This window comes from Paramisgurnus dabryanus, chromosome 20 (genome assembly GCF_030506205.2).
Source record: "Paramisgurnus dabryanus chromosome 20, PD_genome_1.1, whole genome shotgun sequence".
Lineage (NCBI taxonomy): Eukaryota > Metazoa > Chordata > Actinopteri > Cypriniformes > Cobitidae > Paramisgurnus > Paramisgurnus dabryanus.
The window spans coordinates 24,727,787-24,744,614 of NC_133356.1; the positions used below are offsets into that span (position 1 = coordinate 24,727,787).

Below are 16,828 nucleotides of genomic sequence, written 5' to 3' on the forward strand. Positions count from 1 at the left end.
GTTAAAATTGAAATGTGAAATTTCACTATTTTACCGCAGAACACCCAATGAGAATTAAGTAAAGCAAGTGCGTAATTATTAAATAAATATCAGAATTACTTTACCCGTGGTTTGAAATTACATTGGTTTTTCTATGTCACAAACACGTAACCAATCGCATAATCACATTTTGAATGAGTGGATTAGTAGTATTATGTATGGATGCCGCATAGACTCAACGCTGAAATGATTGCACGTGCAGTGTGAATCCTCTGACCCAGTGGTTCTCAAACCCAGTGGTTCTCAAACTGGGGGCTGTGGCCCCTTAGAGGGCCCTGAGATGGTGCCGGGGGCCCAGATTAATGAAATAAAAAAAACGTATTTATCATAAATTCTATATAATTAAACCTTAGAAAAATAAGGCTAACCAAGAACGCTACATTTAATAATTTAATATGTTTTGTTTAATTCAAGTTTTAAGTTTTGGAGTGTTTTATGGTATATATTTTCCTTGGGGGGGGGGCATGAAGGGATGCACCGTGCACAAGGGGGGCCACATGCCAAAAAAGTTTGAGAACGACTGCTCTAACCTGTTAGTGCTAACAAAATTAGTCCTGCAAATGCGTAGTTTACATATTCATTGTGTGAAATCAGACTGAGCAGTTATGTGTATGAAATTGATAAGTGTAGCATCTATATACATATATATCTATGGCTCGAGGTGGTGCAAAAGAGTGGCGGGGCCGAATTCGCATATTTATAGATCCAATACTAAACGAGGCAAGGGTGTGGAGTTACAGTCAAGATATTTTAAAGCATGAAGAAATTACTGTGACAGGAAAAACTTTTATATATGCTATTATGATGCACAATGATGAGTTTTAAAGGGGACCTATCATGAGAATCTGACTTTTTAATGTTTAAGTGCTATAATTGGGTCCCCAGTGCTTCTATCAACCTAGAAAATGTGAAAAAGATCAACCCAGTAACTTAGTTTTGGTAAACCATTCTCTGCAAGCATGTGAAAAAAATAGAAGAAATTTGGCTCCCCTTGTGATGTTAGAAGGGGATAATATCGCCCATTGATCTGCAGTATACAACCACTGCAATGTCATTTAGTGCAGAGATCAGCTCATTTGCATGTTAAAGGACACACCCAAAAACGGCACATTTTTGCTCACACCTACAAAGTGTCAAATTTAACATGTTATAATAAATTATCTGTTGGGTATTTTGAGCTAAAACTTCACATAATTATGTACTCTGAGGACACCAAAGATTTATTTTACATCTTAAAAAAAGTATTGTGAAATGTCCCCTTTAACTGATGAATTTATCAACTAGGGGGACTTTATAATTAAGGTTTTTTAAAAGGTTCTTCACAGAGATGTCTTAAGGGAACCTTTTTTGTTGTTGTTTGAAAGGTTTTTAAAAGCCATTTCTTTCTATCTGTTTATTGTCAGAAGAACCTTTATTCCAGTACATTCTTAAAAATAAAGGTGCTTTAAAGGTTCAATATAGCGATACCATAGAAGAAACATTTGGAGTTCCTCAAAAACCATTTCTTTCTTACCATTTTATAATCTAAAGAAGATTTTAACTTGTTTAAATGTTAAACCGTCTTTATGGAACCATTCAGCCCAAAATGGTTCTTCTATGGCATGAATGATCTTTATTTTAAAGAGTGTACAAAGAACCTTTTGTGCAGCAGAAAAGTTCTCTAAATGTTAAAGAATCTTTATTGAACCAAACCAGGGTTATTTTAGTTTTTTTTCTATTTTTTATTATTATTTTGAATAACTTTTATTTTTTTGTTTTTATGTAAATTTATGTTAAAATGTTAGTACTTTGCTATGTGCATTTTTCTAGTTTTGTAGTTTTTTTTAACTAACATCAATATTTAAGTTTCATTTATTTTATTTTGTTTTACTTTTTGTTTAGGTTAATAATTTGTTGCCTTTACTAAATTAAACTGGTTATTGCAATAGGAACATTTCATTTTTATGGGTTTTTTGTTTTTAACTAATATGTAGCCCTATTTTACCTATTTAGTAGGTTTTTTTTTTGTTTCAGCCATTTAAAAATCCATTTAGGTTGATTAAAATGTTAAATCCTTGATATTAATACACTGATAAAAAACCAGACAGTAAAACCCCTAAAATTGAAATAAGGTTGATATTAGATATAAAGTGGTAAGAAGTTCTTGTATATTTCCAGAGGAATTCTGAACGCCTGTCCTTCGTCCAGCAGTGGGGAACCCCTGCTGTTCTCACAGCCTTTCACCTCTCCTCAGGGATAAACTCACTACTTACACTGCTGGCTAATTTTACAAAGTTTCAGCACTCCGGCCAATCGCACATCCTTAAAATATTCATTAACCCGCTTGACAAAAAGATGAAAAATAAATGGCACCCTTTTTTCATGAGCTTCCAGTTTTTCTAAGATTGTTTCATGAAAATTACATGACTGATTCACTTCATGTGAGCACAATCTATAAGCGGCACCTCTGCTGCAGATGAAGACGACTCAAGAGAATTAGACTTTAAAATCCCATTCTCACTCTGAGATGCATTGACAGTTTAGCCCAACTTCTTTTCTGTTGCAAGAAAGAACCAAACAAATCAATCAGGCATCTCTCTTGTAATTTTTCAAGACTGCAGTCATCAGTTTACAGACCTTGTCTTTTACTCCAAATTTATAGCCGTTGTACTTTGACAATACAAATATTCAATGCTAATGCAGAGCAATAAAAAACCCAAACAGAACAGACATTAATTCTACTCAAATGAAGTGAAAACCACCCAAAATGTATCACCCAAGCGGTTATAGTATAATTCATAACAGCATAATGTTAAGTTTCAGAAAAATAGATTTGTAACCTGACCAAAACCATTTGTTAAAAATCATTCAATGCTTCATGATTTGGCCTGGGTGAGTTCCCTTACTGGACCAGCAACTTTAGTCCACATGCCATCTGTGGCCACACGATTAAAGCTTTGCAATGCCCATCAACACTCTTTCATCTGCTTATATTGAAAAAATAAAACATATACAAGGTTCATGGATGGTGTCAGGAGAGCTCTCCAAAACTTAAATTTGATAAAAAAATGTCTGTTCTGCTGGTTTCCATCAACTCTTCTGCAGACATTAAACTGCTTTTATAAAAAATCTAAATATCACTGCAAAAAAATCATTAATTAAATATGCAGTTTAACACCAACAAGAGTTTATAACATCCGAGACTCCATCCTAGATACAAAGCCATTCCCCTACTTCGCTAGACATGGTCCAAGACCACATTGGCTTAGCGACAGGAAGAGCACTGCAAGAGCTGATCTGTGGGTAACTCTTATCATAAAAGCAGAATGCCTGCAGTATTGCCCAACTTCCCCTCCAAATCCATTCACCCAGACACAACACAATGGGAGAGTTGGCCCTAAGGTGTTTAATGCTCTGTATCTACAGGACCTAACGCAGGTAAACATAGACAACCGTTAAATTTATTCTGTGAACGCAGAAGGTGGGGCTGGCTGAACATTGTACTAGCTGACAGTTCCCCTTTGGATAAGTGCATTCAGAAGGAAATAACAAACTCAAGACCCCATGTATGTTCCTTTTTACAAACTTGGCACATTTCCTCTGTATTACAGGGAAAACGGTTACAACTCCACATAGTGATGCAACCCCTTTAAGGAACACACAACTGCGGTATGTTCATTTTGAGGCAATGGATCCAAAACAAAATGAATCTGAAACAAAAACGCTAGTTTGAGTGGTGTCCATCCTGAATTTATTAATATCTTTATATATACATATATGAAACTTGGAAACAAAACAGCAACATTGTGATATGGTGTTTTTTATTATAAAATTTTTTTACAAAACAAACATTTATTTACAAAACTGCATTTTTATCAAATATAACAGCGTCAGACAATTCACTGTCAATCAAACATTTGTTCAGCGGCCGCAGCCAAAAGTCTTATTCCACTCCTCATAAAGCTCAAGGTCTTTAGTAGAGACACTAGGCCGAACTGTTTTAAGAGCCTCCTGAAAGTCACAGTACAGTATAGGCCTCACTTGTTCGGCTGCGATGGTAGCAATGTCACTAAGACGAATGCTTCGGATGGGACCGAGTGCTGCCTCACGACACAGCTGTGTCATATCGGCCCCCGAGAACCCCTCAGTGCCCAGCACCACTTTCTCCATCTCATCCCCTAAAAGCTGGCTTTTCTCACGAGACATGAGGTTAGTCACTATCTGCCGGCGAGCCTCAGCCTCTGGGAGAGGGATGTAGAGTCGCTTGGCCAGGCGACGTCGAGCCGCTTCATCAATCTCCTGGGGTCGGTTGGTGGCCCCCACCACAAGGATTCGATCTTCGGCAGAGGTGGCAGCTCCATCCAGCTGGACAAGAAACTCAGTTTTAATCCGACGGGATGAGTCGTGTTCTCCATCTGTACGCTGGGAGAGAAGGGAATCGATCTCATCGATAAAGATAACAGCAGGCTGGTGACACCGAGCGATGGCAAAGAGCGCCCGTACCATTTTCTCCCCTTCCCCGACCCACTTTGAAGTGAGGGACGAAGCGCTGATGCTAAAGAAAGTGGCTCCAGACTGGCATGCTATGCACTTACCTATGAGGGTTTTACCTGTGCCTGGTGGACCAAATAGAAGGATGCCCTTTGGAGGCCCTCTTAGGCCAGTGAAGATATCAGGCCTCAGCATGGGCCAAACTACAATCTCTTGGATCGTGGCTTTGGCAAACTCCAGTCCAGCAATATCATCCCAAGCCACCGGGGGGCCGTGGTCCATAATCTCACTCATGATAAGTTCTATAATCTTGGGCTCAAAGTTTTTCAGTCGCTCATCAACAGGTTGCATGTCTTCTGATGTTTTGTCCTTCGAGGTAGTCTCCTCGTCCTGTTTCGGCATGGGAGAAACAAATTTGGAGCAGGCTCCACGAGGCCGATTTGCCCCTAGAGATTTTTTTGTGGTTGTAGCAACGTTAGTGACCGTGGAGCGCTGACCCTGATGGGAATTCTTTTTTTGCTGGTCAACAATAAGTTGCTCTCGTGCCGATCTAAAGTTAGTGCCGACTCCTTCCTCTCCTCTCCGTCCCCCACCTCGCGGTTCCCACTCCACTTGTGATGGGAATGCGCTTCTGTTGCTTTCAGTTCCTGAGCCGTAGAAGTTCTTCCTCTTGGAGGGGTTCGAAGAGGAAAAGAACACAGGCTGATTATGCACATTAGTCCCACTTGTGTAACCTACATTAGATTGGGGAAGACAACTTGCATTGCCTGTGGAATTAAAATCTTTGTGGCTGAAGATTGGTGTAAATGCTGTTGGAGCATTTTGAGGAGGGGCTTCTTCACAACCCCTGTCCCACTGTGCAACACTGTTAAGTGGGTTACTCACTCCCCTTGCCATCTCAGCTCTTGGCACAGCAGACCTGTGAGCCGTGTCATCTCGTTTTTCAAAGGAAGGACAAGAAAGACCAAAGCCTTTCTCCACACCTCCACTGACCACACCACCGACAGTGATGTTAACATCTGCTGGATCTACAGGGAATAAGCCATCCCCTGACCCAGCCTGCATCATCTTTTGCACACATGGCAGGTTCAACACGTTCTCGATTGTAAGGGACGACTCCCATTTGTCGCTATGGTTCTTTTGATTGCGGGCCAGATGTAGGGCACTTTCTGCATAGTTGTTTAGTCCTGTGCGTGGGTCATCCGAGTCCAGGACTGTGGCGTAGCGCTCAGAGTAGGTCCTGAGCAGGCTGGCAGCTCCGGGCGGAGAGATCTCAGCATTTGCCCATGCATGCTGAATGGAGAGGATGTGTGCCCGATAAGCATCAGCCGTCTGTTCAGGTGTACGGGAGCCAGACAAAATGTCAAAGGACCTCCTTTGCCACTCATCCAGGTGTTGGCTGCTCATGCCTGGCCTACTGCAGCCTGAGAAGAAGTGGGCACATGATCGGTTAATAATGTAAATTAAAATGCCACACATTTATTCAATTAGAAGACACTTTACTTTTAAGCGACGTACAACGGAGGGAGCGTAATTCAACAGTTGGCCTAAACAATAGCATAAAAAGTATATGTAACTATCTATCATAATGATATAGGTATAGCGTTAAGCTACATTGTATCGTGAAGATTAAATAGTTTTGATTTGGGGGATGCTTCACCCAAACATTTGTTGTTCTAATGTTGTTCTAAATCTGTATGAGTTTCTTCTATTGTACAAAAACATTTTGATAAATTATAGTAAGCACACAATTGACGGTGGCCATTTTTAGTTTTTCCTACTATGGACGTCAATGGGTACCATCAACTGTGTGATTACTATCATTTATCTTTTTCATTACATTTACTTAAACCTAGGTTTAGGTAGTGTGTGGTATCAAAAGATGAAATTAAACAGATTATGTAGATTAAAAATGTTGCATATTTTTGATATATTGGTGGAGATAAATGAATAGTTTTTAAGTATTCTATTAACAGATGATTTAATTTAAGAATATCAGTTATTATAAAATATCCCCGACACAATATGTTTATCACTGTCTCAAGACCTTAATGAAAGCTTTAAAATTAACTGTAATGAATTGGCTAATAACGATTTCACTCTGACAATTTAGTTTAAGGGATTAGAAGCTCAGTAAACAACATAATGTCAGAACTGAAATTAAGTGTAGCACAGCTGACTGTTACTGTATGAACGCAAAACACAAAAACATTCCTGACTTTATTTCATTGTCGGTGAGCAAACAAACCTACCTTCGGTTAAATGTATTTCTTGTGTAAAAACGGTTATGTAGTTATGTAGAAATAACCAGGAATGTAAACAACTAAGTGAGAAAGCACGCGCGTGCACTTTACTAAAATTCCCGCCTCCTGTATGACGCTTCCGCACGCGCAGCTTCCGGCCGAACTGTGCTCAGACCACGTGCGACATCTGCTGGCGTAATATACCAATGTTTTTATTTTGCTAAAACTGCAAATAAAATATGTTTATATTTGTATTTTTAGAGGGCTGACTTTTGTAGTCATATTACATATTTATTCAAGTGTATTTAAATATTTTAAAACGCTACAATCTGATATTCTGGTGCATTATTTAAATGTACTGTTTTTGTTAGTTTTAAGTAATGATATCCTTTATAAAATTAAAGCTATAATTATTATTAGAATGTTTTGTGAAAAATATTGCAGAAAGTCACAATTTAGACGAATTTCAAAATCATACTTTCCTGAAATGTATTCATTGTAAGACTACAATACCCATACTTCTCTGCGCGCACAGCCGCTCGAGTCTCTCCCTGCGGTACGTCACATCATGACAGCGTGCTGGGATAAAGAGGCTTCAACAGGGGATTTAAACTGTTGTCTAGACGAGTTCACAGAGACCGGAGATTTACATGAATAGCAAGAGTCAGACTCTTTTAGCTGAGTTTCTATTACTAATATCTGAATTTAAAAGACTGTCTAGTGTGAGGTAGCTAAGACTGTTAGCTGTTAGAAAGCCAAATCGTCCTGTTGGATGTCTCGAGTCACACCCTAATCTACAGTATCCTGCTATCGGCCATACAGATACACACAGATGGATTATTTCTGGGCTGCTTCTAGTTTCTATCATATCAGTAACTTGATTTAAGCAACTAAGTAGTATTATAGGAGTCATGCATGTCCAGTTACAGTCTAGTTTATTGTGGGACAGATAACGTTAGCCAGCTAGCTAGTGTGTGATCTCTCATCACTGTTACTGAGGAAGATGAGCTCACCAATGTACACGTTTGTGTTGCGAGATGACAACAGCACGGTGTATGCCGAGGTCGCCAAGATCCTCAGCTCAACTGGAAAATGGAAACGACTGAAGAAAGACAATCCTCGATTTAATTTAATGCTAGGGGAGAGAAATCGACTGCCTTTTGGACGCCTTGGTAAAATATTTTATGGCCCATATGCTTTATTGCATGCTCAAGTGTGTGTGTTGTGCGTATTAAGTTGTTATAATGCGTATATGACCATGACATTGAAAACCGAGCTAAAGTAGTTTTGTAATTTATTGTTTTCTACATAAAATTATCCTACATAACGGAAAGATAATTCTGTGAAAATGTAAACTTGATGTCTTTAATATTGACTGAGTAAGGTCATGTAAAAGATTGAAATTTAGATGCTCCCAATCTCATAATTAGACTATGAGACTTGAGCCTGGATTTTATAGACATGGTCATATTTTATAACACACAATAACTTATAATAACATGCACAATAATGTTAGTTATATTTTATTTATTATGGATACAGTAGATCTGTTTTTCAACCAAAGGACCGGGGCCCACAACATACTTACAGTACAAGGGGGCCTTAATACAGTATGACCTTAAATTATTGATTTTAATTTATATTGGTGTATTTGACTACAATGTATACATTGTGTACATAATGTATAATTACATTGTGCCTACATAACATATCTGCATGTAGCTTTGACTCTATCCATAAGCCCACCCAACCCTAAACCTACCCTGGCCTGAACAACACGCATGTACACAATAATGCAGTAAATCCTTTTTCTCATGTAACAACGCCTCATGTAAAGCGTGACCAAATTTAGACAAAACGAGAATTAAAATTTCAGCTAATATACAAATATAAGTCTCATTGGTTATGCCAAGCACTAAAATATTGTCAAAAATAAGTCAAAAATGGTTGAGATCCACTGTCCTCATGATAATGTATAATGAATCAGTGCATTGCATTAAAGTAGAAAATGTTGTTAAAAAAAGCCAGTTTTACATGTAGTACAGCATGCACCAATCTGGACAACAGTTTAAGTAATTGTGCACTTTACAGGTCATGAACCGGGACTGATGCAACTAGTGAATTATTACAGAGGAGCTGATAAACTCTGTCGCAAAGCATCACTGGTCAAGTAAGCTGAATGAAGTTTATTTTGATAGCATCCTCATCATTGACTTTAATGAGAACTTTACAATTTCCTTATGATGGATACAAGTAAGAATACGTTTAAAATTTTCTTAGATTATACTGGGTTTGTTTTTTACCTTTTTGCCTTAAATCCAGATTTACAAATAAGCTATATAACGTGTTTGTTATTCATTTGAATTATATATATTTGATAGAGATTGCTCTCATTTTGTCATTTGTACCATGACCATGTTCTTGTTTGACCTTTAGGATTATCAAGACCAGTCCAGAGTTGAAAGATTCTTGTAACTGGTTTCCTGAGTCTTACACTATATACCCAACTAACCTCAACACTCCAGTAGCTCCAGCCACCAATGGCATCAGTCACATGAAGAGCAACCCCAAAACAGATGAGCGAGAGGTCTTCTTAGCATCACATCAATCCAGAAAAGAAAGCGGAGAGGGAACAGTGTGGATCGCCAAAGCATCAGCAGGTGCAAAAGGTATGAAACGCAATTAACTAAAAACATCAAGTTGAAAGACGTTTGTTAGTCAATAAGGTTCTTCTTGTCATTTAGGTGCAGGCATTATGATATCCCATGATGCAAACCAATTGCTGGACTTCATTGATAATCAAGGTCAAGTGCACATCATTCAGAAATATCTAGAAAAACCTCTGCTGCTAGAACCAGGACAGCGCAAATTCGATATAAGGTAAGATGAGACGTAGTTATCTATAACTTTTGTGATGAACATTTTGATGCGATTATGGAAAGCGCCTAATAAGAATATCCAACCTTAATCGAGTCAGAAAACTTTTAAAGTCAATCGATACTCTTTTGCAGGAGTTGGGTGCTTGTAGACCATCAGTATAATATCTACTTGTATCGTGAGGGTGTGTTAAGGACGTCGTCGGAGCCGTACAACAGCACGGATCTCCAGGATATGACCAGTCACCTGACCAATCACTGCATCCAGAAAGAGCATTCTCAAAACTACGGCCGTTACGAGGAGGGCAACGAGATGTTTTTTGATGAATTCAGACAGTACCTGTTGAGTGCGCACAACGTTGCCATGGAAACATCAATTTTACCTCAGATCAAGCATATAATCAGGTGCTCGCTTAAAAGTTGCTTGCAAAGAACCGGACAACCTTTTTAAGTATACAATATTTTAAAATAATATTAATAGATTTCCATTTAAATTGTATGGATCACTGGCAAGAAGACAACAGATTAACCAAATAAAAAATATAATGATGTTCACTTAGATTTGGGTAGTTCAATGATCAATAATATGATTGTTACACAATTCTCATTTATCCACTTGTTGATGTTACTGCATTTCGACATGTACCCAGCTACCCATGGTGTTCTTCTAAAGTCTGTATCTTGTCTCAACAGGAGCTGTCTCGTATGCATCGAGCCAGCCATCAGCACTAAACATCTTTCCTACCAGAGCTTCCAGCTCTTTGGATTTGACTTCATGCTAGATGAGAGCTTTAAAGTCTGGCTAATTGAGATCAATGGGGCACCTGCTTGTGCACAGTCAGTACTGATTTCTAATTTTCTGCATCTAGAATGTTTGGTTTCAGACCCACTGTTGTCTTTGTGGCATTTGTAGTAGTACATAAAAGTGTAATGTGTGGTTTCCCGAACAAGGTTTACTGTAGTTTAAACCAGGATTAGCTCTTAGCTATATTAGGACAGTTACAGTATATGATGATCAATGATCAATCTCTCTGATGAAGCCAATACGGAAATGACTTAAACTGCAATTCATCGACTGGCCGCCAGATGCTGTCTTCAAAAGGGAGTCAATTCCCATAGACCCCCATGTTAAAATGCCCAACTATACAGTAGAAAATAATGTTTACAGCCTGGTACAAAAAGTGATTCTGGTCTGTATAGCTAAATTTGCCCTTCATGACAACTGTGAGGGGAGTGAATTTTTTTGTAACTCATCTGTTTAAATTATATTAAGCCTTAAAGTTCTGCATAATTAAGGTCATGGGCACTTGAGTGACAGGTGAACTGCCACTGCTGTCACTAGAATCAAACATGGTGGGTGTGGTTTCAGCAACCAGTCACCTCAGCTTCACCCACATCCCACCTCTTTACTAATTTTTGGTTATCTGTGAGTGATGCGTGGTGACGCGCGCCCAAGACGGCGACATCAGGCCCCAGCAACTGGCTTCAAAAAAGCTCTTCACAAACCTATGAGTGATGTCATGGACACTATGTGCATATTTTTTACAGTCTATGGGGAAACACCCCTAAATTTCTTCAAGGACAATGCTTTGTTTAGTACCCTTAGTACTGGTTTCACAGACAAGGCTAAGGCCTTGACCTGACCATCTTAAAATATTATGCTTTGTCACAAGATGCACACCTGTATTGTTTTTTTGTGAGGTATGTTTGTAAAAACTACTTAAATATCCTAAAATAACTAAGGCCTAGTCCTGGATTAATCTAAACCTGTCTGGGAAACTGCCGCATAGGTCTGGTTTCACAGACAAGGCTTCGCTAAAGCCAGGATACAGGACTAGCATCTTTTATAAACATGCCTTAGAATAAGAAGTTACTGGAACAAAACAATGGCACTGGCATATTTTAAAATATGTTGGTGCAAGTTATTTTCAATTTGAGACAGCTCAAACATGTTTTATGACTAGCCTTAAGCCTTGTCTGTGAAAGTGGGGGTTAAGTAGCTTTTATAAACATGACTTGCACTTTAAAAATAATGCAGCATTTTTGTCAATCAACATTTATTTTTATGTTACTTTACCATAACAAATTAAGTTGAACTAGTTTTTTAAGTAATGCCAACTTAAAAATAGTATGTTGAATTGACTTGCAAAATCAAGTTGTTTTAACCAGGGGCGTCATGCACCAATTATATTTTAAGGGGGCACAGCTCACAGAAATTTGTGCATACACAGACATCTAGCTTTCAGTCTTTTCCATGGCACTTACATTTCTAACAATCTGAGCGCCCCTGCCTTCATGCAAAAACCTCCAAAATAAAAGTGTTGACTAACTTTTATATCAAATACTATTTAATCGGAATAATTACATATTTGCATCATATTTACATCTGAAACGGCATGTTTTGTTTATTTATGTTTGGTTTAATCAATTGTTTAATTGTGTCATTAATGCATTTTGCACAACAACTGCATTATCCTATGATATTAATGTCATTTTAAATCTTTTAAATCGTAAAAAAAAAAAATTCAAGTATATAAACAACGAAAATGACATTAGCTATAGCCACGTGATTAATTTAAATGTTCAATAATAATTTTAAAATATATGTTTAGATACAATTATTAGAGGAACAGATTTTTGCATAAAATTTTACCCCATATGTGAACATGTTTGATTCAGCGCCCCTGTGAACTCTGGCGAACTTTTGCGTTGTACCAAGAAGATGAATCTAGAAATCTACTAATATAACGTTGAGACTGTCACATTTTAAACCATACATTTTTTACACAGAGGAGGTAAACAGCACATTACCGTACTGGGGTTTGGAAATGTGAGCGTTTCTTACACGTTTTAATTCCTCGCATAGCAAAATGCAGCAGCAACAGCAAAGAGCTCGTGAGGGCGCTCAGACGCTAATGACGTCTGCGACTGCGCTGACTGCAGCGCCTGCCGCCAGAATAAAGTAATGTAACACGTTCAAAACACTATCAAAACGGCAAAAATCTCCAAAAAGTGACAAGGATGCAGCACAGAATTGATAATATTGTGCATATTAAACAGATTAAAAAACAATTAACAGATTAATGGACACTTCTTTGATTTTGAGGTTGCATGCAAAATCCTCAGTTTGAATGGGTATGACGCCTCTGGTTTTAACTTCAAAAAACAGTACTGATGTTCATCTTGAGATGAAACAATGGCAGTGATATATTTTAAGATGGTATTTATTTATCTAAGTCCTAATCATGGCCTAATCTAATCCTTGATTGTGAAACCAAGCCTTAATGTTTTTGCCATTTAGATAAAACCCTTTAATTTTATTTACTGTAACAGCAAGATTTAAAGTATGTAATATCGCAGTTCCTAAAGTTACTGTCCAACTTACTGTCCAAGTTACTGTTGCAATTTCAAAGCTTTTAATTTTCCCTTTTACTATTGTTGTAACGGAATGATAAAGTAATGACGTTCCCGTGCTTCTCTCCTTCAGGAAACTCTACCCTGAGCTGTGTCAAGGCATCGTTGACGTGGCCATCTCCACAGTGTTTTCTCTAAGTGCAGATGCCCTCTCACCCTCTCCTCCATTCTCCACTTCTCCATCTGTCTCCTCCAATAACTGCTCCTCACCCAAAATCAGAGCACCTAATCACTTTGGCCCATTCATTAAACTATAACTTGCAGTAGCAGGACGCAGCTGATGCGGTATAGCCGCTCCATAGTTCTGCCCAAAAACAACTTAAGCTATTGTGTCTCCCTATGAATGTTATTGGTCTGGGGGGGGTAGGTCAATATTCAACCTTCACTATCTGCTTCTGCTGTCATCTATTAAGAAAACAGAGGCCATATGAATTAAGTCAACCTGAGTTTGAAAGGTGAAGGGAATCCTACACACAGCAGCATCCAGGTGATTAAGTTTCAAATGCCACGTGTGTACGCTTACTTTGCTTCTTGCAATTGAAGCTACAAATGTTTGGGGATTTAAAAATGTAACTTTTAAGACATGGATTGCAAGCATGCATTTGAATGAGGAGTTCCCACCAAAGAAGATGCTTTAGATCTCTGTTGTGTCCACCAGACTCCTCAGGACTTTCCCAGGCATCTTGATGTAACAAATGATGGAGTAGAATTTTCTTCCTGAGACTTTAGTGCCTTACATGCTGTATTCACACCCTTGACACGAACTCCCATCATGCTCGGCCAGACATTCTTGTGTAAAATCTTTGTGTCCCATCCGCTGTATCGACTGTAAAAAATCTTGCGTGTGTATTGAATGGTTTTGTCGCTACATGTGGATCTTTCTCAGATTCATATTCTTATTATCATTTGCAGTGTATTGTTGTAATGTTTACAGGAAGTATTTGTTGCACTGTTGTCTTGTCACTGTTTTATCAGAGACCAGAAGTGTGTGTTAGGTATTAAAACTTTTCTTGGTTTTGTTTCTGTTTGCAGTCAAATGTATGGTCTGTTATTGGCTTATAATTACTTTGACGTGTTATCTGGAAGAATTTCTCCCTGCTTGTATTTGTTGTCAGAATATACATATACAGCATTCAAGACTTAAGATAATGAAAGTAAGTGACACATCAAAAAGCCTGTAATAGTCCACCAATTTTGATGGCAAATGTTTAGTTTACATCCAAGTCAGTTCAATATGATTTTTCTTGTCTGATTAAGGAAACCTTTTATGACTTGAGATGTTGCATGTCAATGCATGTCAAATCCTGTGTTCTTTATACATTATTTACCTAGTTAAGGAGATTTCTCCAAGTTAGTAATGTTTTCTCTGTTATAAATGAAGGATGCTTAAGAAGAATACATCATTTCAAGTATCGTTTTTTATTTCTTTACTTTGTTAAAATCTCATCTGTTAAATCTGTTACATTTTTTCCGAAAAACAGAAATAAGGAACACTGTAAAAATGTTGGTTAAACTTAATAAAGTATCCTGGTTGCCTTACCTGTAGTTTAAGTTGAATGAACAAAAAATTTTAAGGTAACCATGTAACTCTCTTTTTAAGTTGAACCAACAAATCTTTATTTATTTATTATTTGCAGTTTTCCCGAATTGTTTTTTTATTTGATTTTTGTTAGGGATGCACCGATACTGGTATCGGGTATCGGCCTCGATACCACATTTTCTAAAGTACTCGTTAAAAGTCCCCCGATACCAGGGATCGATACCACGGTCTGAGAAATGTCTATGTTTGAGCGGCGTGTAAGGGGTTAATGCCTCTTGTGTTGTCCAAAGAGGCAGAGTTTACAACAAACTGGAAAACTAGTCCCTTGTTTTTTTTTTTTATTATATGACTAAAGCTGTTACCTGTACATTTAAATCATGTTTTTTTATTAAGTACTCTGTATCGGCAAGTACTGAAATGCAAGTACTCGTACTCGTATTCCAAAAAAGTGGCTTTCGGTGCATCCTTAATTTTTGTAGTGTAGAATATGACATGTCTGATGGGATACTGATTTATGATGTTCTTGTTGCCTGCATGCAGATGCAGACTACAGCTGTATTGTTTTATTTTCAGAAAAGGGAAGGATTTATTAGAAGTTCAAACAGTATTAAATCTCTTTAAAAGTGAAAAACAACATACATTATTTACATATCTTTTATTTTTGCATTACTCTTTTTGAAGTCTGTCAACTCTTTTGTCTAGACTTTGCTGTTTGCTCTGAGCTGTCTTTGAAAATAAACTGAAGAGTTTGTATTTAGCCTAACATTTCATCTAACCAAAGATCAAGTGTGATTATTGAAATATCTGTATTTTCTGATATGGAATGCTGTAGTTTTCTCCTGTATCTGTCTGAAGAAAGAACAACACATTGTGTTTCAATTCCTATACGCTTGCATTTCTTTCTGTTGTTATAGCAAAGTACACTGCTGCTGTTTTGATTTAGACAAACTGTTTATTATTCATATCACAGCATCATCATGTGCAATAAATAATCTGTTTCCTTAATACTCAACACTGTCATTCGTCTTGATAAAAAAATAAAGTATGCACATCAATGATGAACAGCAGAACCGTGACTTGCTGCAATTATGCCATGTTTATTTAATGCTTATTATTATTATTCACATAAAGCTTTGAATATAAATCCCATCCAAGTTACCTTTAGCTGTCTGACTCTGCCATGTGATCTTTCTCTATCTGCAACTATTTTTTAACTGCTTGTATATGTTGTATAGAAATATTGTAAACATGGAGACACATCCAAGTGAAAAAAAAAGTGTACTAAAATGCACTTAAGTACACTTATGAATGTACTATTTTCATGCACCCATTTTTTATATTTAATATTATTCAAAAAGTAGTCTTTAGTAGTCTAGCTCTTAAGATAAACCTAAGGACATCTTATCTTATACTCTGTGCTATTTTAAGTTATTTCAATGCACTAAAAATTTGTTAAAGTATTACTGGTATTTAGTATACTTTTTCCAAGTGCACTAAGGTACTTAATTCTGAAGTAAAACTATACTTTTAGTATATTATAGGCCTGGTTTTACAGACAATGCTTAGCTTAAGCCAATACTAGTTAAAATAGGATATTTATGTCACTTTTATAAAAGTTGAGACAAAACAATAGCACTGACATATTTTAAGATATATGTCAGGGTAAGTTATTTTCAGTAAAGACATCTTAAACATTAATTTTAGTCTGGGACTAGGCTTAAGCCTTGTCTGTGAGACCCGGCAATATTTACACTATAGCAATGTGCTACAAATGTACTTGCTGGTATATTTAAGTATATTTTTAGTACCTTGAAGTATTTTTTATTTTACCTGTGTAAACTGCTCACGTTGCAACTTTTGCTTTACACAAAATATTTTTTTATGTTGATATTAAATGATCATTAATATAAAGATTTTTTTCCCCTGTTGCGTTTCACATAAAATTTTGAAATGAACAGTCAGTAAGCAATTTATTAAAATACACCTCTATATCTTAACTCAGTGGTTCTCAAACTGGGGGCCGGGGACCCCGGGGGGCCGCGAGATGGTGCCAGGGGGGCCCCAGTTTTATGACATTTTATAAAATACATTAATTTATCATGAATTCTGTGTAATTAAACCTAAAAACTAATAAGCCAACTAACCAACAGCACTACTAAGTATAATTAAATATGTTTTGTTTAATAAGCCAACTAACCAACAGCACTACTAAGTATAATTAAATATGTTTTGTTTAATAAGCCAAC

General features: G+C 37.2%; 2 protein-coding genes across 2 annotated transcripts; one reads left to right on the forward strand and one right to left on the reverse strand.

The window, feature by feature from the left end:
- Positions 1-3,807: 3,807 nt before the first annotated feature.
- fignl1 (fidgetin-like 1) lies at positions 3,808-6,867 on the reverse strand. Its single transcript, XM_065297229.2, has 2 exons — positions 6,762-6,867; positions 3,808-5,933 (listed from the first exon to the last, which is right to left on the reverse strand). Exon 2 carries the CDS (start codon positions 5,914-5,916, stop codon positions 3,940-3,942), a length of 1,977 nt encoding a protein of 658 aa, XP_065153301.1. The 5' UTR covers positions 5,917-5,933; positions 6,762-6,867; the 3' UTR covers positions 3,808-3,939.
- A 424-nt stretch (positions 6,868-7,291) lies between these two features.
- On the forward strand, positions 7,292-16,058 carry ttl (tubulin tyrosine ligase). The gene is made up of 7 exons (XM_065297230.2): positions 7,292-7,924; positions 8,844-8,922; positions 9,189-9,421; positions 9,497-9,632; positions 9,764-10,033; positions 10,322-10,465; positions 13,116-16,058. The coding sequence occupies exons 1-7, from the start codon at positions 7,756-7,758 to the stop codon at positions 13,297-13,299; spliced, it is 1,215 nt and encodes a 404-aa protein (XP_065153302.1). The 5' UTR covers positions 7,292-7,755; the 3' UTR covers positions 13,300-16,058.
- The last annotated feature ends 770 nt before the right edge of the window (positions 16,059-16,828 follow it).

Coding starts and splice junctions, on each gene's coding strand:
- fignl1 (XM_065297229.2), bottom strand. CDS start 5,916: ATGAGCAGCCAACACCTGGATGAGTGGCAAAGGAGGTCCTTTGACATT.
- ttl (XM_065297230.2), top strand. CDS start 7,756: ATGAGCTCACCAATGTACACGTTTGTGTTGCGAGATGACAACAGCACG. Junction 7,925..8,843: donor ACTGCCTTTTGGACGCCTTG/GTAAAATATTTT, acceptor TGCACTTTACAG/GTCATGAACCGGGACTGATG. Junction 8,923..9,188: donor CGCAAAGCATCACTGGTCAA/GTAAGCTGAATG, acceptor TTTGACCTTTAG/GATTATCAAGACCAGTCCAG.